The 25,982-nt window shown below is 45.5% G+C and overlaps 1 protein-coding gene across 2 annotated transcripts; it reads left to right on the forward strand.

The window, feature by feature from the left end:
- The first annotated feature begins 1,091 nt into the window (after positions 1–1,091).
- Positions 1,092–25,982, forward strand: CD34 (CD34 molecule). 2 transcript variants are annotated; one of them, XM_050781706.1, is made up of 8 exons: positions 1,092–1,487; positions 12,492–12,674; positions 13,270–13,523; positions 14,918–14,998; positions 22,844–23,000; positions 23,253–23,305; positions 23,619–23,783; positions 24,527–25,982. In XM_050781706.1, exons 1-8 carry the CDS (start codon positions 1,409–1,411, stop codon positions 24,710–24,712), a joined length of 1,158 nt encoding a protein of 385 aa, XP_050637663.1. In that variant the 5' UTR covers positions 1,092–1,408; the 3' UTR covers positions 24,713–25,982. The 2 variants fall into 2 exon arrangements, with proteins under 2 accessions (XP_050637663.1, XP_050637673.1); XM_050781716.1 differs by having other exon boundaries at positions 24,337–24,555.

Consider the following 25,982-nt stretch of genomic DNA (forward strand, 5'->3'; position numbering starts at 1 on the left):
GGAGATTTTGGTTTTGTTTTTAGACCTAGATCCTTCTCCGGTGCAACCCCAATGCATAGTAGGTTTGAGATGGACCATAAAGGTAAACCTACTTTTATAATGCTAGAGTGTCTGCAGAGAAATCAGAAATGACCACAGAGTGCTGATCTGGCTTCTCTTTTTTCCCTTTAGGCTATGTGGCACCGACTTCATGGAAGAGGCTGAACTGAGTATAATTTCACGATTCCACTCTGGATATCAGAGCAGCCTCTCCCAGGTTATGCCTTATCTGATCCCCCACCTGGTGCCATCATCTGCCCAGGCTGGCTTCTCTCTTCTCCGATCTCTACATTCCCAATTCAAGACTAGGCTGCCTACCCCGCTCAGTTTCCTCTATTCAGTTCACCAACACCCAGAAGAACTGGTGAGGAACAGGAAGCTCAAGGATCTATCAAGTGGTGGAGGATGGAGTCACAGAAAGTCCTTTTTCTGATGGGACAGCAAGGTGAAATCCCTAGTGGCTTAGACCCGGGGCTGGAGAGGGGATAACCGAGGAGAAGGCAACCAGGGAAGTCGTTTTTCTTTAGGATGATGGTGGTAGGGAACTATGGAAGGTCACAGGAAAAGTTAACACAAGTTAACAAAAAGTTAACACAAAAAGGTTTGCAGGAAAAAGAAAGAAAGAAAGAAAGAAAAAAGAAAGAAAGAAAGAAAGAAAGAAAGAAAGAAAGAAAGAAAGAAAGAAAGAAAGAAAGAAAGAAAGAACCTCCAAGAATGGTTTGGACAGCTAAAATGAATACTTACAGTCACGTATACCTGCTCACTCCTGATGCTTCACTCACAACACAGCACAGGATCTTGTGAGGCTATCACTAAATGTGTCACATTGTGGTTAAGTTTTACCTGATTAACGAAATGCTCACACTTCTAAACTGAGGTCCTTACAGTAGATTCCTTTTGCAAGATTGTTACTAGCTTACAACTTAAAAATAAAGGAAAATCAAAAGGAAAGAAAAGGTGGGAAAAAATCGGAGGAAACTTGCCCCTGCCCTGGCCACCAGCAAGACTGCCACAAAGGGGTTAAAAGTTAAGTGGAAGCGGAGCTTGAAGAAGTGGGATGGGGCCTCTCCAGAAAGCTGAACGAGGCATCTGGAGCCCGAACAAACCTCCACCTTTTTTGGCCTCGACGGCGGCAACCCAGCCTCCCTCCTAACGCCCTCCGCCTTTGGGACCAACCAGGGGAGCTCAAGTTAGTAGCAGCCAAGGAGAGGCGCTGCCTTGCCAAGACTAAAGAGGGAGGGGAGAAGAGAGGGAAAAAGCAAGAATCCCCCACCCCTCTCCCGGGCGGAGGGGGCGGGAAGAGCGCGTCCTGGCCAAGCCGAGGAGTGTCTTCCACTCCGTGCGTCTCTCTAGGAGCGGCGCGGGAAGGATGCTGGTCCGCAGGGGAGCGCGTGCGGGGCCCGGGATGCCGCGGGGCTGGACCGCGCTTTGCTTGCTGAGTTTGCTGCGTGAGTACCGCCCGCGCGCCGCGGCCGCTTGGCTTCGCCGCGGGGAGGGTCGAGTCTCTCTGGGAGGCTGAACGACAGAGCAGAGTCTCACCGAGAGAAGGGACCCCTGCCCAATCCCTGCACTGCCGCCCACTGCGGCTTCCCCTGGGGCCAGCGCCTCAACTGGGAGCCGACGGGGGTGGGAGGGGAAGGGAAGGCCACCACCCCGCGGGTGTGCGTTAGCTGAGGTGCGAATCGGTCAGCACGACTGGCTCTTGGACTGAGATAAAGTGCTTTGGAGATGCCAGGGTCTCTTCTGGTTGCCAGAGGTGCGGAGTGCGAAGTTGCAGCCAGAACCGGGAGACTGGGGAGGAGAGAAGCAGGAAAAGTTTTGTGGCTCTTGGTTGATTCGGAAAGTATAGATCCGGAGCTGATAGATGGGAAGGGGCCGGGGTGCCCAACTTGCACCGGGACTGGGAGATCCAGAAGTGGACATTAAGGAATTCGAGGGAAGCGAATCAGGGATGAGGCTCCAGGTCCCAGGCCAGGGGAGTTCGGAATGAACAGTCCGTGAAAAGGAAAAACAAAACCAACCGACCAAACAAAATCCTTGCATTTAAGATTAGGAAGCTGAGTTTCAATTCCCACTTCAGCAACCCCACCGCGGAGGTAGAGGTAGACAGAATTTGCTCTGCACCCAGCCTCGCTCGCCTTACCAAAAACCGTCACCCTTGCACAAACTCAAAACTTGTTACCTTTTGGAGTTTTCTTCCTCTACCCCCGCTCCAAGTTCTAAAGCTAGTAGATGGGTTAGAACACTCTCCCCACTCACCTACACATACCTTTACTCTTAAGGTCTTGCTCTCACTTTGGGAAAAAAAAAAAAAAAGGCTTCGAGTATACGTATTTATACTTGATTAATTTCCTTGGGGAATGACATTCTCCACCTCATCTCTTTGCACTTGGAAGGTTTGAAACTTTCGAAGCTTTGTACATTGCTCTCCCTTTTGCTTACAGCACTCCAGGGCTCCCAATTCTGTACTCTCACTACATCCTAAAGGCCACCCACTATGGCCCTGCAGAGTGACCTGGACTAGACCTCTTTGCTCCCAGTCTCTTCTGTTGTCCCCCTTTGGGTCCGCCCAGCTGGGGAGAGCTGCCCCTGAGCTGGAGGAAGCTCGGAGTGAAGTTTTGAGTTGCCCTGTTTGGCAGTCCTGGGCATGTGCTTCGGAGCAAGGAAAAGCTATCACTGAGGTGTCAAAACCCTAGAGTGGGTGCTAGACTAGGCCCTCATAACAGGGGTGAGTTGGCCGGGCGCAGTGGCTCATGCCTGTAATCCCAACACTTGGGGATGCCGAGGCGGGTGGATCATGAGGTCAAGAGATTGAGACCATCCTGGCCAACATGGTGAAACCCCATCTCTACTAAAAATACAAAAATTAGCTGGGCATGGTGGCGCACACCTATAGTCCCAGCTACTCAGGAGGCTGAGGCAGGAGAATCCCTTGAACCCAGGAGGTGGAGGTTGCAGGGAACCAAGATCCTGGCACTGCACTCCAGCCTGGGAGACAGAGCGGGACTCCGTCTCAAAACAAAAACAAAAGCAAAAAAATAGGGGTGAGTTGGCCAGTGGTGCAGATTCCAATCAGATGCTCCATTCTCCTTTGGCTACACAGCTCATGACGACCTGGTCCTCAGCCGAATGAGGTCCACCCTTTCCTTATTTCCTCAGCTGGTGGGTGTCAGTCTCGCCTTGGTCTGCCGAGCTTGGGGTTTGGGGAGCAACACAATCTCTGCAAAACTTTGGACTGATATGCTGGGAATTCTATATCCCAGCTTTGGGTGGGGAGGGATGGGGCACAAGGCCCCATTCCCAGCCTTGCCAGACTACTTGAGCCAATTGTAGTTTTATGCCCTTCCCAAGAGCTTTCTAGGGTTTTTGCTTGGATTTCTTTTGTTTTGTTAATACTAGGAGTCATTTTCTGTCCTGGGATACATTGTGGGATAAATGAGATAACTGAGTGTGCCTTGAAGTGCTACCATAGGGCCGTTGCAGAAATGCTATTATTATTGTAAAATTTAGGGTGGAGGGGATTTCTGTGGTTTGTTTTCTCATCATTTACCCCAACAAATAGCTTGTTCTGGAAAGTTCTTTTTTCGGTCCCTTTGAGAAGGTGGCATGGGCACAGGCACTGCAACTAACCAGAAGTGGGCTGTCTTTGTTGGAAGTGGGGTAGATCACAGAGCAGAATCGGGGTGGGGGACTCAGGGGCCACCAGGCAGCACTGACAGAGTACTGGCTGGAACAGGAAGCCTTTCAGGTAATTAGGGAACCCCTTTGTCAGGCTCAGGGTATCTATTTCCTCCAAGCTTTCCAAGGCCTGTCCCTCTCCTCACTCTGACAACACCCCCAGGCCCTCCCCATTGCATTCCTCTTCTTCCTTTGGGTCCTTCGTGCCTGCTGACCCCCACACCCATATCCTGTCTAGGGCTACATGTAAGAGGGGAAAAATAAAAGGGAAAAGAATTTTATCAGCTATTTTCCAGAGGGGAGAGGACTCCACCCTTTGAATCTCTGCCATATGGCGACCGAGGAGGAGCAGCCTTGGGGACCTCTGACTAATTCAGTGGTCCCCAGTGCTCCCCACTTATAGACCCAACCCAGCTGGCACCACCTTTGCAGATGCATGTCTACAGCAGCATTCCTGTTTGGCTGATAAAACATGCAGGGGCCTGGGGCCTCTTTTTCTTATCCCTTTGGCTCCACCTCCTGGACCTCCTCATTCCCTTGTCCTCATCTCCTTCCTTCGCAATCTTTGTCTCAAAAAGTTCAGGGCAAGAAGTGCCAAACTGCAGCAGATAAACTCAGCTGCAGAGTCCTACAAAAACAAATAAAAATGAGGAACAAATTCCACTTCTTACGGTTGGTCTCATTGCCTGATTTCCTTTAGACCCTGAGCTGGAGGGCCTGGGTTTACTTTCAGGGCTGGATGGTTACCCAACTCCACCCTCAGGGTACTTGGGCCTCCCTCTCTCATTGACTTTGGTTGATCTAACTAAATGGCTTGCAGTGTGGAGAACTAAAAATGAGAAGGTATGGAAAAAGAACACAACACCACCCTCCAAAAGAAAATTCTCACAGTCGCCAGGGCTGCGAGAATTCCGTATTTTTCTGGGCTTTGACTTCTCTAATGAGAACATTCTCTTCCCTCCTTAGCTAATAAATGAAAACATATTATTTATGAGTTTTAGTCCCAGAGCCGGACTTTGTGCTAAGGAGAAAGATGCATGCATGTTGGAAAGATGGAGAGACAAACAAATAGGGATGCATACAAAGGTGTACTTCCTAGTACCTGTGCTCTTGGAGCCCATCATGGAATGAGTCACTTCTTTCAGATGCAATGGAAAAGGCTTTTGGGCTTAATTGGGAAGTAGGCTTCTTCCTGATTTGGAAAAGTGAAATCAAAACTGATACTTCTTAGACAGGAGTGGCATCTCTCGGCAGCTGATTTAAGAAAATGTCTTCAGGGGTCTTTGGGTGACAAAGCCTAGAACCCCAGACAACCCTGGATGAGCAAAGGCAGGCAGGAACTGAACTGCTTAGCATGATAAAATAAAGTAAAGCCTTTTGTTTGTGTGGGCCTAAGAGACACAAAGCTGAAAGGACTCCAGAGCCCAGGAAGAGCATATAAAGGGCGGCAAGGTGCCTGGAGTCATAGCAGGATAGTGATGGGTGGAGAATGGAAAAGACCTGGGAGGAAATTTTTTTTTTAATACATGGCTTCATTAGCACAGTAATGTCTAATATTTCAAGGTTATGCCATTGTCTCCCCTGGGCTGCCCTGTAATCTCGTTCCATGCCCTCAACCATTCAGTAAATATTGGCTACACACACTAGCCTTGAGTTAGTGACTCTCCGGGGAGAGTAAAGTAAAGAGTGCTTGGCTAGCTTATGGTGAAGTGGTATACTAGTGCTGACAGGGAGCCATTGAGCCATGGGGCCACAACCCAGGAGTCTGTGGTGCTGGTAAAATGGAGGAAGAGGTGACAGAGAGAAATGTAGGTGCCCAGAGAATCTTCAAAATAATCAGGGTTCCACAGTAAGTGGATGGGGTCCAAGACATGCTATTTTATTTATTTATTTATTTATTTATTTGAGACAGAGTTTCTCTTTTGTTGCTCAGACTGGAGTACAATGGTGTGATCTCGGATCACCACAGCCTCTGCCTCCCAGGTTCAAGCCATTCTCCTTCCTTAGCCTCCTAAGTAGCTGGGATTACAGGCAGCACCACCATGCCCAGCTAATTTTGTATTTTTAGTAGAGACGGGCTTTCTCCATGTTGGTCAGGCTGGTCTCGAACACCCGACTTCAGGTGATCCATCCACCTCGGCCTCCCAAAATGTTGGGATTACAGGCATGAGGCACGGCGCCCGGCCAAGACATGCTATTTGAATATAAAACAGAAATCTCGGTACACTGGGAACCCTCAGGCCACTGACCCTTGGTTTATATATACTCACACCTCAGCTTAGCCTTTGAAGCTTAAGAAGGCATCTGCTCAGTCCTTTGTTCTAGTCTAGGATGACTCAAATTCATGGTAGGCCTCAGAGTTGGACAGCCCCCTAACATGGATGCCTCCTGAGTGTTTGCAAGAAGCATGAATGGATCACTTATCTCCCAATGTGGCTTATTTCATTCTTATAAATAGCTACATCATTTTAAGCTTTTTCCTTGGATTGCAGTGAAATTGGCCTTCCCATAACTTCTAATCATTACTTCTAATTCTATTCTTTGGGCTGGCACAGATTTAATCTTGTCCTTCATGACAATACCTGAAGATGTTTCTAGTGGACCCCACTAGATTATAAACTCCTTGAGGGATTGATTTAAATGACAATGACACTACACCTAATGGAGGAAAGAGATCCAGCTCTCATTTTATACTCTCCACAGCACTGAGCAAGATCCTTTGCCCATCACTGGCACTGCAGAAAAATGAGAATGAATATACAGAATGAATATATCCCTTCTCCAAAATTCTTACGACCAGAAGTGTTTCAAATTTCAGATTTTTTCAGATTTTGGAATATCTGTGTAAACATAATGAGATGTCTTAGGAATGGCACCCAAGTCTAAACATGAAATTTGTGTTTCCTATATACCTTATATACATAGCCTGAAGATAATTTTAGACAATATTTTTAATACACTTGTGCATGAAACAAAGTTTTGACTGTGTTTTGACCGTGACCTGTCACATGAGGTCAGGTGTGGAATTTTCCACTTGTGGCGTCATGTTGGCACTCAAAAAGTTTCATATTTTGGAATATTTTAGAATTTCTGATTTTCAGATTAGGGGTGCTCAACCAGTATAAATAACATGAATCTTAAAGAAAGTTATTTATTCTTCCTCCCCAAATTCTTCTTTTCCATATCAGGGGTCAGCAAACTTTTTCTATAAAAGGCCAGAGAGTAAATATTGTAGGCTTTAGGGGCCATATGTGGTTTCCGATGGATGTTCTACTTTGTCTTATCTTATGACACTTTTAGAAATGTAAAAGCCGACCATGCACGGTGGCTCACACCTGTAATCCCAGCACTTTGGGAGGCCGAGGCAGGCAGATCACCTGAGGTCAGGAGTTTGAGACCAGCCTGTCCAACATGGCTAAACCCTGTCTCTACTAAAAATACAAAAATTAGCTGGGCATGGTGGTGCACCCCTGTAATCCCAGCTACTTGGGAGGCTGAGGCAGGAGAACGTCTTGAACCTGGGAGGCAGTGGTTGCAGCCAGTCAAGATCACGCCACTGCACTCCAGCCTGGGCAACAGAGTGAGACTGTCTCAAGGAAAAAAGAAAGAAAGAAAGAAATGTAAAAGCCATTCTTTACTGACTGACCATACAAACAGCCTGTGGGTCAGGTTAGGTTCACTGGCTATAGTTTGCCAACCCCTCATCTAGAGGAAATAACACTAGACCCTCAACAATATGACTTGGTTTCTAGACCTCTCCTAATCCTGGTTATCTTCACATGAACAGCCGCCAGTTTAATTAATTCCCCCTTATATATAAATATAACATGAGAACAAGACTGCTGTGGCTAGAGGTAGCTGGTAGGAACACACCTGCCACAGTTGTCCTTCAATCCTATTGCTTTTCCTAAACTCCAGGGATTGTGCTAAGCACCAAGAGTAAAACACGTAAGAATAAGAATGGTTCCAGCACTTTAGAAATTTATATTCTGACTGAGGTGACAGTTAGACCTATTCTGAGGAAGCAGCATATATGATTTTGTGGCAGATTAGTCACAGAAATAAGTATCTCATGCCCTCTGAGAAGCAGAAGGAAGGGGCCTGAAACGAAAGATATCCACTATTTCTTGAGCTTTTACCGGACAGGACAACTGCTTCCACTTCTTAGCTCCTTTGTTCCTCAAAACAGCTAAGACATAGGGACTACTTTTATCTCTGTTTTACAAGTGAGGTTTACAGAGTTGAAGTAACTTCCCAAACCACAGCTAAAACAAGGTAAAGAAGCCTTTCAATGTGACCTGTCTGGCTGCAGAGCCTGAGCTCTTTGTCTCTGGGCTATACTGCCTTCCTGGCAATACACTCTGTGGCTCCCAATGGCCTACTTCCCGGCAGAGGCTGGCATGTCCCTTCATCCTGGTTCTGTAACTCTATGGACTAAGATTCCCAGGAATTCCTTCAAGATACTCCTCTTGATCCAGGTGCTAGAATATGAAAGCATGGGCAAAATAAGACTGGCAGGCTAGGAGATCAGGAAACAGCACCAGGAAAAAACTAAGGAGGACTGTGAAAAGCAAGACCAAGTATAGGAAAATTCAATCTCTTAAAGTATGGGGATTTAGTTATTTAGGTAGCAGAGCTTTCTGGATCGCTGAGGATTTGCAAACTCACTTTAAACAACAAAAGAATCTTCAATTTACAAGTGGCAGGTAGAAATATTTTCAAAATGTATTGCACATGTCTTTGCTTTCTTAGGATACCCCCCGAAAAGGACTATATGACTCAGATGTATCATGAAAATGTCATGGCTATGTGGCAACTCAGTGACATCATTAATGCTTATTAAGGTATAGATATCTAACCTATTCACTCCTACCATAAATGATTCTGGAAAACTGGTGTGAGTTTTCATACTCATGTCTGCTTTTTACTTATTTCTGTTTCTTAGTTTTCAGCTGTTGCTTCTCCTTATTATTTGCTTCTAATAGGCTCTTCCTACGTTCCAACTTTAGCTAGGATATCAGATAACCAGGATTATTAGAATTAGGTGTAAAACAAGAGTAATTGCCTCTGAAGAAGTACCTGAAAGTTCAGTGCATGACTTTTACTACATGAATTTTGTGACATCTATTTTGTTTCTTAGAATCCTCATTTTACTAATTTCTTGAGACCTTGTCTCCTCCCTTGCTCCAGGTTCACGAGTTGAGATCAAATAGGGTAACTAAGGGTCAAATGGAGTCCCTAGGGAGACACAGTTAATCAGGATGGACTGAGAAGTAAACAACAGAGGAGAGCTTTTTATTCAACTTTAAATTGTACTATAATTCTCATAAGCTTGTGGACAGGGGCTGTTCCTTCCATCTAGAATGAAAAGGAGTGGAGGTTTCATCAATTGTCTCTTAGGATCTGACAAGCTCTCATTGACTGGTAGACTCCTGCTATTCCCCTACAGAGTTGAAAGTCAGAAGGTCAGATAAAGAAAGGTCAGTGTTTGATGGTTTAATGCCATGGATGTGTGTGGGAAGAGAGGATAAAAAGAGATCTGTGGTCAGTCTTGACTCTCATAAATGTCGTTCCTCCAGGGCTCTAGAGACTGTAAACCTAAAGGATGTACTCACCCTGCTGTGCTGCAGTGTTTATGCCAGGATTGGCTCCAGGCCCCTGGCTAAGGTGTCCCATTGCTCTGCACCAGCTCAGGCATTTCCAATCACTCTGTTTTGACTTTCTGCTCTCCCACTTGTCCTGTCCCCCTGGTGTCTCAGAGGGTGCTCTGCTCACCCTGGGCTCAGAGCCCTGACTCTGAAGTTGGGGTCCCTTTCTCACTTGCAGGTGGATCCCGCTACTCATTCCACAGTGCTCGGCCTGGTTTTGGGTGGAGGGGCTGCTGCAGCTGGGAGCCCAGCCTCAGTGGATCAGTAGCTGGCTTGGGTCCAGAGTTGCTTTGCTCTTCTGGAACAGGCACCTCTGTCCTCAGAACTAGCAGCAGGTCTTGCTCCACATCTGGAAAAGTTCAAAAGTGTTTGTCTGGGTGAAGGAGGCCCTTCGGGGGAGGGGGTTCAAAAGCATGACATCATCTGAGTCAGGTCCAGCTTCCTCTGGAGAGAGAAAAGGTCTGGGCCAGGGAGGACCAGATGGGGTTCCTAGGAATCAGTATGCTGGGGGAGAAGAGGGAGAGAGCAGGCAAGAAGAGGAGTCTTGGAATGGTGCCTTGAGAGGGTAATCCTTTAATTCAGTGTCTGAATATTGCCCCCTTGGATGAATTCAGATGAATCTGACCTTAAAGTCAGAGTGGTGAGAGGGTCCCATCTAAACAGGAAAGAAACCTGGATTGGCTTCTGAATCAATTTTATTTTGATCAACCCACCTCCTGTTTAAGCTAGATGGGAGCTCATCCTTTTCTGTCCAGAGATGTGGGGGAAGAATTGTGATTTTTTGACAGTTTAGACCCAGCCTAACCTCCTTGCTGCATCTACTCAAGAGTTAGCTAAACCTCAGTGTTCCATTGCTGCTTCCCTTCATGAACTATGGCCTTCTCTTTGGGAGATACCTTGGTCATTCAGGCTCTTCATCTCTAAGACAGAGATAGTGATATTCCTTCTTCCCACTGCTTACCTGACACATAATAGTAAGACATGATTGCCGCCCTCACCATTAATAGCAATCTACTTGCAGCAGGTTGTGGAAGGAAGCAGATATGAAAGAGTGAAACCCTTGTCATCACCTTTAGGAAAAGCATTCTTGGCCCCAGGTTGATGGCTGTGAAGCCAAAAGTCTAACTTCCCTCTTGATCTTAAGGGAAACAACAGATGTCATTCTACCTTGCTGTTTACCTGGAAATTGCTAAAAAGTACAGATCTAGATCCCAATCAGGAAAATTTAGAGACAAGCTTTAGGGTGGCCTGGGACCCTCCAGGGCTTTTCCTTGAAGATGGAACTGCCTTTGTGAACTCCGGATAACAAGTTCACCCTTAACATTTACAAGGCCCAAGGCAAGAGTACAACAGAGGCCTACATACTGTATTTCTAAACATTTCAAAGTTGTAAGTCAGGCCAACTAAGTGATAAAATATCTTCTATCCTATTCCCTTGACAAACATATCTTCATGACCACTTGGAAGGCCAGGTTTGAATTTGGGATGCTCAGATTCTTGGAATTCAGTGCCACAATGCAGCTGAGCAGGAAAAGATGGCTCCTGACCCCAGCCCACTTCCCTTCTCTTCTTTCTACTCGTGACTCTGGCTCAAATTGCAGGGCAACTGCATGTGTGTCTGGGACACCCCACCCACAGGCTTAAGCACTAAGCACTAACTCTTCTCCCTGCAAGCAGTCATCATTTGGCCACCACTGGGCCTTGGAGGTACACACCCTTGTGCTGCAGTTCCCCTTAGCAGGATGAACTGGGAGAAGAGGACCAACGTGGATGTCAGCAAAGTGCCATTTGAGCAAGAAATGCTAGGACTTCTGGTTCCCACAGTATGATCTAGAAGAGAGGGGACATCCTGATTGGTCCTCACAGGAAGCAGGACAGAGTGTGGGCTCTTTGAAGCATAGGGTTCAGGCAAGAAACTTCTCCTTCCTGTGTCTAATGATACTGACTGGGAATGGTGAGTCACATCTGTAATCCCAGAGCTTTGGGAGGCCAAGGCAGGAGGATCACTTGAGCCCAGGAGCTTAACGTTACAGTGAACTGTGATCTCACCACTGCATTCCAGCCTGGGTGCAGTGGTGACAGAGCAAGACCCTGTCTTTTTTTTTTTTTTTAAAAAGGATGTATCCCAAGATATATGGAAGAGATGTGCAAGAACACTCATGAAGATCTTCAGAGAAAAATGAGATCCAAAACATTATACTATAATACTATAATAACTTAGCATTTGGTATCTCATTGATTCTCCCAACAATCCATGTAAGGTAGCCAGAAAAGACCCTTACTTAAGAGGTAAGAGAGCTGAGATACCTGCATGCACTAAATTACATGGTTAGTTATTGGCAGAGCCAGAACGAAGCTTGTCTACCTTCCCACTACATTGATGCAAAACCAGACCTTGTGTTCCCTGGTTCATTAGCTGAATTCCTAGGTCAGAGCATCCTAAAAGCTGAATTCCTCAAGAAAAGGAAAGGCAAATGGGTTTGAATACCATGAGCAAAAGGATGAAGGGAGTTTGGGAATGGGGAAGCCTGAGAAGGATAGATTTTTAAGGGGATCACATAGAGACAGTGTGAGTCTAGTGATTATTCCGAGAATTAGTATACCGGATGGAGAGTGACCAAAAAAGAGGATACAGTGAAAAGGAAAAAGAAGCATGACCTCTTGCACACTTTAGATCTTCGCAATATTTATGCAGGTGTAATTTTATACTTTAGTATGTAACTAAACATACTATGAATACCACCTCATATTTCCACGTTGCAACAGTTTTTATAATTTTTTCTTTCTAATGATTGTTTATATGATTATGTAATGATTGTGGTACATTAAGTGCATATATCACTTATCCTATTGTAATTCATTTAGTTACTCACGTTTCCCTCCTATAAATAATACTGTATGAGACATTTTTATGCATATAAATCTTTCCTTCCCTATGTCCTCAGGGCAAATCTGATAGTGGGGAATTAGTCCACTGTCCAGGAGTATGTTCTTGTTGCTGCCCCATTGTCAGGGACAGCAGGGAATGTTCTAGACGGATTCTGCCTGAAGTCAGGAAATTGCATCAGGTAATATCAAAAGGCTGATACTTTTAGGTTCTGATTCTTCTTCCTCGTTTTCCTATAGCTTCTGGGTTCACAAGTGCCAACAACACCAGTACTGTTACCCCAAAGTCATCTACCCAGGGAACGTTTTCAACTGTTTCTACAAATGTATCGTACCAAGAAACTGCAATACCTAGTACCCTTGGAAGTACCAGCCCACACCCTGTGTCTCAACATGGCAATGAGGCCACAACAAACATCACAGGTAAAAAGAGCATTTGTGTCAGATCCTTGAGAGGTGCTGGTGATGCTTGGGTAAAGCATTTAGGATGTTTTCAGACTGCTCCCCCACACCACAGAGGAAATTATACAAGTCCCTAGTACTAATGGCTTGAGTATCATGCGTAGGGCACCCTGAAGTAAATTCTAGATAATTCTTCCTTCAGTGACAGTTTTCTCAGGCCCATGTCTTGGGAGCTGATCCCGATCAGTAATGCCTCCATACCCCTTCTCTCATGCTGAGTTCAGCTTAGTGATAAAATCAGGATCAGATGACTCCATAGAGACCTCCGATCTCTTCTAAAGGAAAGAAGGTGGGTACAGGTCCCAACTGGGGGTCTTTGGCTTCTCTAAGGTAGACCAGCATCTATTTCAGTTTCAGGGCACCTCTAATACATTCTGGATTCTAGCTCTGGTTCCAACAGCTTGAAATGAGTTTGGTCAGGGATGGGACACGATGTAACTGTTAACTCCCCAAACTCCCTTTTCTGTGTTGAAATGCATGCCCATATCATGAACTAAGATTGTGTGTATGTATGAGCACGTGCACACATACACACCCATGTTTTGTTCTCTTCCAGAAACTACAGTCAAATTCACATCTACCTCTGGGATCACCTCAGTTTATGGAACCACAAACTCTTCTGTCCAGTCACAGACCTCCGTAATCACCACAGTGTTCACCACCCCAGCCAACATTTCAACTCCAGAGACAACCTTAAAGTCTAGCCTGTCTCCTGGAAATGTTTCAGACCTTTCAACCACTAGCACTAGCCTTGCAACATCTCCCACTGACCCATATACATCGTCTGCTCCTATCCCAAGTGTCATCAAGGTGGGTAAATTGGGCCAAAAATAGCAGATTGCCCCTCACTTCATATGTATGCAGGCAAGCTGTCTCTTTGCCTTCACACCTCTCCTCATCTCTGCCAGTGGGATTTGGGTCATGTCAGAATCAGCATGGAAATACACAGTTTAAATATTGTTGAGAGAAGTAGAAAGAGGAGGAAAGGGGTAGAGTTAGGTAGTAAGGCCCATCCAGGCTTCGGGCATTGCATTTTAGGGAGTAGAGGGTAAACGGGATTCTCAGAGATCCAACGAATCCTCTGATTCTTTCTAGTACCTATTGGTGGGACTTTGACCAGGGCACCATTTCCCTCTGGGAATATTTGGAAACTATTGCTCATTTGCTGGGGCTGCTTCTCCCAAAATGGTTAGGACAAATAACATTTCCTCTCCATGAGAGGATTTGGTGGCTGTGCCAGGCACAGAGAGGCAGTAAAGGGGGTCATTGGCAATGGCAGGAACTGGGCAGACCAGGGATGGTGAGCTCAGCCTGGCCTTCTCAGCCTTAGGGCCTATGGCTGTCAACAGCTTTCAGCATACAGGACAGAAAATATGAGGGCCTCAGTCAGGAGATATGCCTGACGGATCTGTCTACTTTCTGTTTTTAAAGGAGCCAGGGCCAGGTGTGGTGGCTCATGCCTGTAATCCCAACACTTTGGGAGGCTGAGGTGGGCAGATCATTGAAGTCAGCAGTTCAAGACCAGCCTGGGCAACATGGTGAAACCCCGTCTCTACCAAAAAATACAAAAATTAGCTGGGTGTGGTTGTGCACCTGTAGTCCCAGCTACTCAGAAGGCTGAGGCAGGAGAATTGCTTGAACCAGGGAGGTGGAGGTTGCAGTGAGTCGAGATCACGCCACTGAACTCTAGCCTGGGCGAGACTCCATCTCAAAAAAAAAAAAAAAAAAAAAAAAAAGAGCCAAAATGGGAATCTGGAGAGTCCTGGAGGCCAGGAGAAAAACCAGGTATCCCCAGCATCTGCTGGTCCACCCCATTATCCCTGTTTGCCTGTATGGCCTTCCTGCAAGTGTGTGATTGACTAGAGAGAAAACAGCCCAAATGGGAAAATATCCTCCCCTCTCCCATTCCTGCACCATCCAAGCCAACGTTTACCAAGATTGCAAATAGCAACTTGCCAGTAAGCCCAGGCTAATAACAAAAGTTTTGTCATCTGATGAGGATAATGAAGATAGAGGTGAAATAGAAGAGAGTGTGACTATTAGAAATCTCTAGTCCCCTGACAAATTTTAAATTTCCTTTTCCTTAAAACTTCCTAAGAGAGCACACCGCGGAAAGCAAACTGGAAAAAGGTGGGAAAGAAATGAGGAGCAAAGATGCTGGCTTATTTACTTTGTTTTTCTTACTGTTTTTTGTTTTAATACAGACAGAAATCAAATGTTCAGGCATCAAAGAAGTGAAATTGACTCAGGGCATCTGCCTGGAGCAAAATGAGACCTCCAGCTGTGTAAGTCAACTCCCCATCCAACCTCTTCCTCCCGCCCCCTGTCCCCTTCCTCAATCCCTTCTGAACACCCTTAAACCTTCTTGGATTGCACTGGATTTGAGTAGGGGTCTGGGGAGTTTAGCTTGGTCAACCTGCTTTTAATACCCAGCTTTCTGTTTAGGAAGTAAGAGGCCCCATCTGGTGGGCAAAAGAGGCAAAAACAGTTTTAATTATTAATAAATTTTGTTATTTTCCCCTCCTCTATAGTACTTTTTCCCACTCCTCTATAGTACTTTTTAAATTTTCCCCTTCTCTATAGTACTTTTTAAATTTTCCCCTTCTCTATAGTACTTTTAAATCTGAGAGAGTCAGATTTAAGTTGCTTTTTGGTTAAGAAAGTCCCTCTCACTCACCAGATATAAACTAGTCACCTAAAATGTCAGTTCATTTATTATTATTAAATATTTACATGTAACTCTTTAATCCATATAGAATTTATTTTGCTGTAATGTTACATTTTCCATGTAACCATTTTTCCTAACATTATTTGTTGAATGACTCCCTCTTCTGTTGCATGGGATGTATCCTTTAGCTTACATTAAGTTTTTATATGTCTTAGGGCATACTCTTCAGACATATTTTATTTGTTCAGTTTGTCTATACTTTTGCCTATTTTAAATTTTCAAAATTATTGTATGTTTTTGCCATAGTATTTTTAATATCCAGTCAGGCAGATCTTTTTTTATTACACTGTAAAAACTGTGAAGTTTTTTTTCTTTTAGAAAAAAAATGCAAAAAAAAAAATGCTTTAAAATTTGAATTGTAACTGCTCTGGAATTTCTTCATTTTTTCTGGTTTTATTTTGCCTCTCTCAGCATCTTGTTTCTTTAGCTTTATTTTTTCTCTAGATTTGATGGATTTCATAGGCCTATTTGTCACATAGATCTCCCATTATATATTCAAATTGATTGTCGCTGATAGGTTAGAAAGTTAATAGAGTTTTGAATAATTATTTTTGGGTTGGCCAGTTTCTTGAATTTGCCTATTGATTCTAGGAACTTTTTAGTTGATTCCTTTCCATTTTAAGGTGAGCTATCTTGTTATCTACCACAATATATTGTTTTTCTCCTCCTGTTTAGTAGTTATGCCTCTTGTTTCAGTTTCATGTCTTACTGCATTGGAAAGAATGTAGAGGGCATTGTGTTAATTTAAATGATTCTGGCAGACCTTGCTTTGTTTCAGTAAATCTAATTTCCTAACAGTAACATGGCTCTGGAGGAAGGACGAGGTGAAGGAAAGAGTGGTATTTACTTACAGAAGAAAACATTTTCTTATGAGTTGGGGATCCATTTAAGGGAATCACATATGTGATGTGTTGGCATGCATAGATTAGAGAGATCACAGTCTGTAGAGGGCATAAATTACTTATTTTTTCCATTCGAACTTGGTAGTTTTACTACAATCATCAGTTGGGTCTCTCAGACTTACAAATTTGTAAAAATTATACCTGAAAGAATTTAACTTAGGACATCTAAAAGCAACCGAAATAGTGATGACATAAGTTTGCATACTGGAATAACTAAATGCAGTCTGCAAAATAGTTAACTTAAACGTAAACATGCAATATACAAGTAACATGCAGTGTGCTTCTGATGCTGATTTTCAACTCAACTCATTAGAAAAAAAATTGTCAAGTTCTTTGCTGATCGTAGCCAAGGAAAATGACGCTTTCCCCCTGCAACTCCATCGACTTGGTGGAGCATACGTTTTGCTGTGTATCACACAGGTATGTGCCAGAATGCTAATTCTTTGTGCCTGGAATTTAGAGTTAACTGCAGAGCCTTTGCCTTTCTGTTGCTCTTCAAAGTTGACATGTAACTTGGGTCACTGTATGAGAAACGTTCCAGAAACTTACTGCTCTTTTAGAAGTAATTCCTCTTAACTCTGCTGTGGTCTTTGCTGTCTGGCCTACTTCGTGCCACGGCTGAGAAGGTCTCTGCATGTTCTTCTAAGATTCAGGTAGGATCTGTGAGTGGTGATGTGAAAAGAGAGCAGCTCCCCTCCAGTTCCTATGCTAAAGAAGACTTCCATCCACACTGCCCCTTCATGAAGCAACTCAGTGGCAGCTCATATGGCTGCTTTTGTTTCCCTGGTCTTTCCACCAGTGTTGATCCACTTTCTTCCTGAGGGCTCCTCATCCTCAGCCCCCATGTGGCAATGCCTTCTCCTACTCTCCAAGGTAATTTATCCTCAGCCAACTATCCTGTTCCAAAATGTTTAGCCACAGCTCCCGATTGTGTCCGAGACGCCCTTTCCTTCGGCCCTACTCCCTGTTTGTCTGATAAACAGTCTGTTTCAAAAGCTGCGAGTGCTGCAGCGCCTCCTGATTTTCCTTAGGTTGGATTTGTACTTTCGGTGTCAGAGGGCCTTAAGGTATTGGTTCTAACGTCGGGAGCCTCAGGCCCTATGTAATATTCTTGTGAAGAGCAGGAATGTATGTTGGTATTCTCCTGCATCTGATATATGCCCATAACAGGAATATGTGTGCATGAGTCTAGCTATCCAGACACTCGTTCTGCACTGATATATAGTGAGTGCCAATATGTTAGCTCACCTTATGTGAATTCTGTAGGTGTGTCTTCTGTGTGTGCATTCTGTAGACATGTCTATCCCAATCACTCTTTTTTTGCCCCCCAGCCATCACCTCTAGGCAGCCAGCGGAAGGGAAGGTGATACCACTCTCATCTCAAACACCTGTTACCATATCTCAGCACCCTCATTAGCAGTGTGTGTCTTCCTAAGTTTAACTTTCATTCTTCTGGCAGCAGTGTCAGCTTAATTTAGTTTTTGTGGTTGTGGTTCCCCAGATAGTTTCCAAAATGTAAGATTACTTGATACTTTTATGCTACACCCATTTGTCCAGAGGAATCCACCAAAATATTTTTAATTGTGGTAAAATATACATAACATAAGTCATGACTTTAACCACTTTTAAGGGTACCATTGAGTAGTAGTAAGCACGTTCACATTATTGTACAACCAATCTCTAGAACTCTCTGCATGTTCCAAAACTGACACTGTATACCCATGAAACAACTCCCTGCTCTCCCCAGACCCTGGCAACTTTCTGTTCCTATGAATTTGGCTACTCTAGGTACCTCATATGAGTAGAATTATAGTGTTTGTCTTGCTGTGTGACTGGCCGATTTCACTCAGTGAAGACACTTAATGTCTTTAAGGTCCAGCCATGTTGTAGCACCTGTCAGAATTTCCTTCCTTTTTCAGGCTGAATAATATTCCATGGTATGCATAAACCTCGTTTTGTTTCTCCATTCATCCGTTGATGGACACTTGGGCTTTTTCCCCTTTAGGCTAATGTGAATAATACTGTTTTTAACATAAGTGTACAAATATCTCCTTGACACCCTGATTTGAGTCCTTTTGGGGATATATCCAAAAGTGAAATGGCTGGACCACATGGGAATTCTATTTTTGAATTTTTGAGGAACCACCAGACCATTTTACATTCCCACCAGTAGTGTACAAGGGTTCCAATTTCTTCTCATCCTCATCAACACATGTTATTTTCTCGGTTTTAAAATAGCAGCCGTGCTAATGGGTATGAGGTGGCATCTCATGGCAGTTTTGATTTACATTTCCCCGATGATTAGTGATGTCGCGCCTCTTTCATGTGTTTATTGGTCATTTGTATATCTTCTTTGGGGAAAGGTCTAGTCAAGTCCTTTGTCCACCAGTTTGTTCTTTAGAAATACCTATCTTTAGTACCATATCTGTTTATTTGCAGAGTTTGTAATTACTCAGCTAGCTCACTTTACTCCTATTCACATTGACTTCATCTGAGGCAGGCTGCCTCCAGCCTCCACTAAAGGTCAGTTTCCATGTGGAAAACATAAGTTACAGATGAAAGATTTATGAATATGGTGTGTCTACTGCAAAAAGCCTGCGATCTGGAAGCAATCTCACTTCTTATCTTTGGTTAACTGCCTCCACTAGTTAAGTGACTTGAAACAGGTCCCTCATTATTCCAGTTCCTATATGAAAATAAAGTTTTCACCTGCATTGTCAAACTCACACCAAAATAGATAAAGTGATTTTAAAAGGGGTTGGGGGAGATGATTGATCCTAGAATCTCAGCATTGGAAAATATCTTAAAGGTCATTAAAAAAATACCTATCCTTCCCCCACCCCCATCCCCATCCCAATGCTTGACGTTAAGAGTCTTTGCAAAGTTTGAGAATGCTACTCTAGAGAGGTTAGATGGGTTTATTATGTTTGCAAAGAAACATGTGTGAGCTGATGTAGTTAGGAGCTTGTAAATCTGATTTTCATGAACAAAATGGTGAGGCTGTGTCTTCCTCCTGCCCACTCTCCCGTGATGTTTGCCCACAGCCTCTCTTGGGGGAGGATGTTTATTCCAAGCGTCCGGAGAAGCATTGTGCTTTGTTCAGGATCCACCTGCTCCTCTTGGGGCTCAAACACAATTCACTGATGCGGTTGGATTCCAGAGTGGGAGGCTGGCCGCTATTATTCCTTTGAATCTAGTCCAAGAAACTGTGCAAGGGGTGGAGGGACCCTGTGTCGAAGCCAACTGGTTGGGATGTTAAGTTGAACAACAATTCCCTGAGTTCTTTTGTTTGCTGCTATGGTTTGTGCAGTCTGGGTTGTAAATGCTATAATGTACACTCCCCCCAACACACACACTTAGGAGTCTTACAGTCTAGTCAGAGAAAAATGATGATAACAATGCACAGAATGTGATCAATATGTAGACTCTAGATGATATGGTATATAAGGTATAACTATTATTAATAATGATAGTAGCAGCTGCCATTTATCTAGTGCCCACTAGATTCTCAACACCACATTGGACACTTTTTTTTTTTTTAGACAGAGTCTTGCTCTGTTGCCCAGGCTGGAGTGCAGAGTGTAGTGTTTTGATCTCAGTTCACTGCAACCTCTGTCTCCTGGATTTAAGTGATTCTTGTGCTTCAGCCTCCCGAGTAGCTGGGATTACAGATGCCCATCACCATGCCCAGCTAATTTTTGCATTTTATAGAAGAGACAAAGTTTCACCATGTTGGCCAGGGTGGTCTCAAACCCCTGGCCTCATCTGATTTGTCCATCTCGGCCTCCCAAAGTGCTGGGATTACAGGCATGAGCCACCGCACCTGACTGGACACTTTCATACAATATCTCTTTAGTCACCACAACAACCCAGTGTATAGCTGAGGAACATGACAGTCAGACTAGTTGCATGACTTGCAAGGAATCCAGTAAAGAGCAGAGCAAGGATTGATGCCCAGTCTGGTTGAAGATAGGACGAGCTTCATTGAGGAGGTAGAAACTGAGTTGAGTCTTGAAGGATAGTGAATACCAGGGAGAAGGAAGTGTTCTTCGTTCTCCTTGAAATGAAGGTTGTGGAACAAGGCATGCTCTCCCCATCTTGGGCTTCCTGGAGGTGGTGCCTCGATTCCAAATGCTCTTCCCCACTGGCTTCCTCTGCTCACCCTTCAGCCATTCTTCAAGGCCTATAGTGAGATGTGTCTGCTAACCTTAACCAGACGTGTCCTCACCCTCCTTTGTATGTCCATAGCACTTTGGTTGTACCTTTCTTATGGTGCTTACCATGGTAGTAGCTCTGACCTCTAAAGTCTCTTCGCACCTCCATTTCTTCACCTACAAAATTAGTAGAATAGCTCTCCCAATCTTGTAGGTTATGTGAGGCCTAAATGAGTTAATATATGGAAAGCACTCAGAACTGTGCCTAGATATCGTAGGCATCTGTTATTTTATTTTTTATTTCTTTATTTTTGAGCCCGGGTCTCTGTCACCCAGGCTGGAGTACAGTGGACTCAACCTCTCAGAGTGGAGAGACCCTCCCACCTCAGCCCACCAAGTAGCTGGTATTATAAATGCATGCCACCACCCCTGGTTTAATTTCTAAATTTTTTATAGAGATAGGGTTTCCCTGTGTTGCCCAGGCTGGTCTCGAATTCCTGGGCTGAAGTGATCCTCTCATCTCAGCCTCCCAAAGTGCTAGGATGGCAGGCATGAGTCACCACGCCTGGCTGGCATCTGTTATTTTAATTGCCATACATGCAAATTTCACCGGGTGGAATTCATAGATACCTCCCAATCCCCACCCCCCTACACATGACACATAAATACAATACACACATACATGACACATGCACAGAGGTTTTCACACGGCATCCTATATTCAGGGCTTGATAAATTGTCAAGGTGTGGCTTCTTGCACTCAGCAGGCGTAGGAAGGTGCCATTTGGTTTGGCTAGTTTATGACCTGCAGGAGCCCTGTCCCTCTGCCTCTCTTGGGAAGCAGATCTATTTCAACTGGAGACACTTCAGAAGGCCAGAGTCATCCAGGCAAGAACCCCCCTCCTCCTCATCCAGATTCTTGGTGCTGGGGAGCAGGTGTGCTCAAGGGGAAGCCATGTAAGGCTCCCCTGAGAGAACTGGGTTTAGAGAGGTGGAGACTGTTGATTGGTTCAGTGTGGCATTCAGACTACTTAGTTCAAATGCTGTTCAGAAAAACAGATTTTTCCAGAGGCAGAGTGTCTATCAAGGACTTACTGGGAGACCTGCAGAATTGCTCCTTTTCCTGAGGAATGAAGCAGCAGTGGCCTGAGAACTCATTTCTCTGTAGTCTTGTTTCCTGGGGGTTTTTGGAGGCTCCAGTTTGGGCTCGTGTCTCTGTGACCTGGGGTTTGGCTAACCACACTCTCCTGGCTTTATCCAAGCCCAGTTATTTTCCCTCAGCTGCTTCAAATTCCAGCTGGGTCCTGAGGCCAATCTTGACCTTGCTTTGTGTAGGAGCAAAGGAGCCTGGGTTTTCCTGCCTTGGGTCACAGCAGTGGGAAAATACCCAGGCTCCATTCCAACTGGGAGGACCCTGTGGCCTTGTTGCAAGCAGCGGCCCTGCCCGCAAACAGGAAGCTTTCTTCTCCACAGAGACCCAGTTCTGATGATGGTCACACACTCCAGCAGTTTTCCCCTAACAGGAAAGTTGTCAGGACTGTTCAGGCATTTCCTTCTCTGCCATCTGCCATCCGGATTGAAGAGAAAGTCTTAGTTTCGATTCCTTTCCTGTTCAGGGGAGGAGGTGACTGATTGGAGGCTGCTGGAATAAATTCTGACTCACTGTTGAAGAATTATCAGAGTTTTTCTTCTGAGTCCGAGTTCCTGGGTCTGATGGCCCAGTCAGCAACCTGGAGAAAAATCTATGAACTTCATTAAAACTGGGTTCCATGCTTTCAATGGAAAAGCAGGGATGGAAGACCAGACAAAAATGCCATTTCAGTTTGAGCAATGCGCTTCATGAGACTCCTTTGGGTAGTAAGAGGGAGGAGGCCACTGAGGTTTCCACTGAGTGTATATTATAGATTCATTCTCTACTCCTCACCTTCCTTGACTTTTCTTCCATCACTGGGGACTGCTGTAATCTTGAAACAGAATATTTTCTCTTAGTTATTATTGTATTATTAATATTTTCTGTTGGTCATTTCCTTTGAGTTTAATTTGCATATGTGAACATGGGTGATGCTTCAATTAGACAATTTTTTTAAGTTTGTTTTCTGACATCTTAGATACTAGAAGATATGGATTTTCATCCTTGGAGATTATGTAGGTTTTTTCTTATTGTGTTGTTGCACATATACAGTTAGCAGTATTTTTTTTTCTGTTGGAATTTTAGAAAGAAGGATGCTTCTTGTGGATGGGGTAAGAGTGTGACTGTAATCAGAATTATTGCCTGAGACTCTGGGTGCAGTTTAGGGTAGAGCAGTAATTTCATCTCTTGCTCTCCATGTTTCTCTGTCTTCCCAGGCGGAGTTTAGGAAGGACAGGGGAGAGGACCTGGCCCGAGTGCTGTGTGGGGAGGAGCAGGCTGATGCTGATGCTGGGGCCCAGATATGCTCCCTGCTCCTTGCCCAGTCTGAGGTGAGGCCTCAGTGCCTACTGCTGGTCTTGGCCAACAGAACAGGTAAGGTGCACCTCTGTCTGGGGGAACTGGGAGGGAGTAGGGCTGAGATTAGAGAATCCTAGGTGGAGATGTGGCATCCCAGATCCAGAGAGACCACAGGTGCTGGGGAGAAGGGCTTGGGTGACTTTGGGAGAGATGCCCCTGAAATGGACGACCCTGACCATCAGAGCATCTTGTAGAACAGGATGGGAGGGTGGAGCAGGATAAGCTGGTTTCTCTTCTAGATTTAGAAACCCCTGTTTCTAATTCTAGAAATTTCCAGCAAACTCCAACTTATGAAAAAGCACCAGTCTGACCTGAGAAAGGTAAGTTCTCTGAGATATGGGTCTCAGAGGGAATGCCGGGGCAGGGGGGCTCCCTGGAGTAAGAGGGGAAGCCATTACCTTCCCCCGTTCTACCTACCCTCCTTCTCTGAGTCTTCTCCTTTCTAGTCTCGAACCAAAAATGGTGGGGTGTGACTGAATTAAGAGATGTCAGTCTCAAATCCCATTTCAAAAATTCCTGAGGTCAATGCCCTCAAGCATCTGTTCACTGTTGAGTTACACACAGGGGGCTGGAGTGGGCTAGGCTCCACTTTTGGCAAGTGACAGGCTGTGTCTTATGTGTCTTCTTTTCAAGCTGGGGATCCTAGATTTCACTGAGCAAGATGTTGCAAGCCACCAGAGCTATTCCCGAAAGACCCTGATTGCGCTGGTCACCTCGGGAACCCTGCTGGCTATCTTGGGCATCACTGGCTATTTCCTGATGAATCGCCGCAGCTGGAGCCCCACAGGAGAAAGGCTGGTCAGTTCTGGGGGCCAGGGCAAAGGAAATAGGAAAGATAGTGAGTTTCAGTGGATGTCATGGAGCAGGAGGAGAAGTACCCGAAAAAGTCCTCCTGTGAGCTTACATAAAGACATGCACGTGTGCACGCACAGTAATCGGTGGAAGATTCAAAATATTATGTAGCAAACTGGGGAGGGGACAGTAAGGGTGCCAGCCCACCTACTCAGTGTGGTAGCAGATGATTCATGTCATCTATTCATTATGTTTTCTGGGATAGCTCAGCTTGGTGCCACCAGAACAGCCTGTTAAATCAGCCACACTGTATTTGTAACCATGTTAAATGCCCAGTGGGTGCCCCTTTGCTCAAAAGGAGGCATATGGAAGGAGAATCTCCTTTTGCCATTCTGGATGAGGGAGGACAAGGCTGAGGTCTGAATCTTGGCCTCTGGCCTGTCCCCTACCCTGGGGAGGTCATCCCACCCTTCTTGGGACTGCCCGTTTTCCTGCGGGAGCTGGCTGCCAAGCTGCGGTGGCATGGTGTGGTGCCTCTCCTATGTCCTTTCTCCTCTAGGAGCTGGAACCCTGACCACTCTTCAGGAAGAAAGGAGTCTGCACATGCAGCTGCACCCTCCCTCCCATTCTCCCTCTCACCTCCCCCCACCTCCCGCCCCTGCCCCCACTTCCTGTTTGGGCCCCTCCCCCATCCAGTGTCTCACAGTCCTGCTTACCAGATAATGCTACTTTATTTATACACTGTCTAGGGCGAAGACCCTTATTACACGGAGAACGGTGGAGGCCAGGGCTATAGCTCAGGACCTGGGACCTCCCCTGAGGCTCAGGGAAAGGCCAGTGTGAACCGAGGGGCTCAGGAAAACGGGACCGGCCAGGCCACCTCCAGAAACGGCCATTCAGCAAGACAACACGTGGTGGCTGATACCGAATTGTGACTCGGCTAGGTGGGGCAAGGCTGGGCAGTGTCCAAGAGAGCACCCCTCTTTGCATCTGACCACATGCTGCCTCCATGCTGGAGGTGACATCTCTTACGCCCAACCCTTCCCCACTGCACACACCTCAGAGGCTGCTCTTGGGGCCCTACACCTTGAAGAGGGGCAGGTAAACTCCTGTCCTTTACACATTCGGCTCCCGGGAGCCAGACTCTGGTCTTCTTGGGGTAAACGTGTGATGGGGGAAAGCCAAGGTCTGGAGAAGCTCCCAGGAATGATTGATGGCCTTGCAGCACTCACACAGGACCCCCTTCCCATTCCCCCCTCCTTTCTGCCTCATTGCAGGAACCCCTAGGGGAAAGATGGGCTTTTCTAGGCTACAATTTTCTCCCAGGAAGCTTTGATTTTTACTGTTTCTTCCCTATATTTTCTTTCTTTACTTTGAGGAAACCAAAGTAACCCTTTGCACCTGCTCTCGTGTAATGATATAGCCAGAAAAACGTCTTGAACTACTTCCCTTATCTCTTCTCCAAGACACTGTGGACTTGGTCACCAGCTCCTCCCTTGTTCTCTAAGTTCCACTGAGCTCCATGTGCCCCCTCCACCATTTGCAGAGGCCTGCACAGCTTTCTGGCTGGAGCCTAGAACGGACCTCCCAAGTTTTAGGACAAACAGCTCAGTTCTAGTCTCTCTGGGGCCACACAGAAACTCTTTTTGGCTCCTTTTTCTCCCTCTGGATCAAAGTAGACAGGATCATGGGACCAGGTCTTGGAGCTGAGCCTCTCACCTGTACTTTTCTGAACAATCCTCTTCCTCTGAGGCTGGGTCCTGGCCTTATCCTCTGATCTCCATGACTTCCTCCTCCCTCCTGCCGACTCCTGGGTTGAGGTGAGGCCTCAGTCCCCCAGCAGATGCTTTTCTGTCTCAGTCTACCCAATCACCCGGAATTTGGAAGTCCTGAATCCGTAGTTTTCCCTTCCATCATATCATCCTGCTCTTCTGCTTCCCTCACCCTGAGCCCCTTCATTGCTCTGCACCTCCATGTGGTCAGAGACCCAGATCAGCTCCTAACCCTTATCACCAGCTGCCTCTTCTGTGGGTGACCCAAGTCCTTGTTTGCTGTTAATTTCTTTCCAGAGGGGTTGAGCAGGGATCCTGATTTCAATGACGGTTGGAAATAGGACTTTCCAGAGAAGAGAGGATTGGGTAGATATTTTTTCTGAATACAAAGTGATGTGTTTAAATACTGCAATTAAAGTGATTCTGAAACACA

This window comes from Macaca thibetana, chromosome 1 (genome assembly GCF_024542745.1).
Source record: "Macaca thibetana thibetana isolate TM-01 chromosome 1, ASM2454274v1, whole genome shotgun sequence".
NCBI lineage: Eukaryota > Metazoa > Chordata > Mammalia > Primates > Cercopithecidae > Macaca > Macaca thibetana.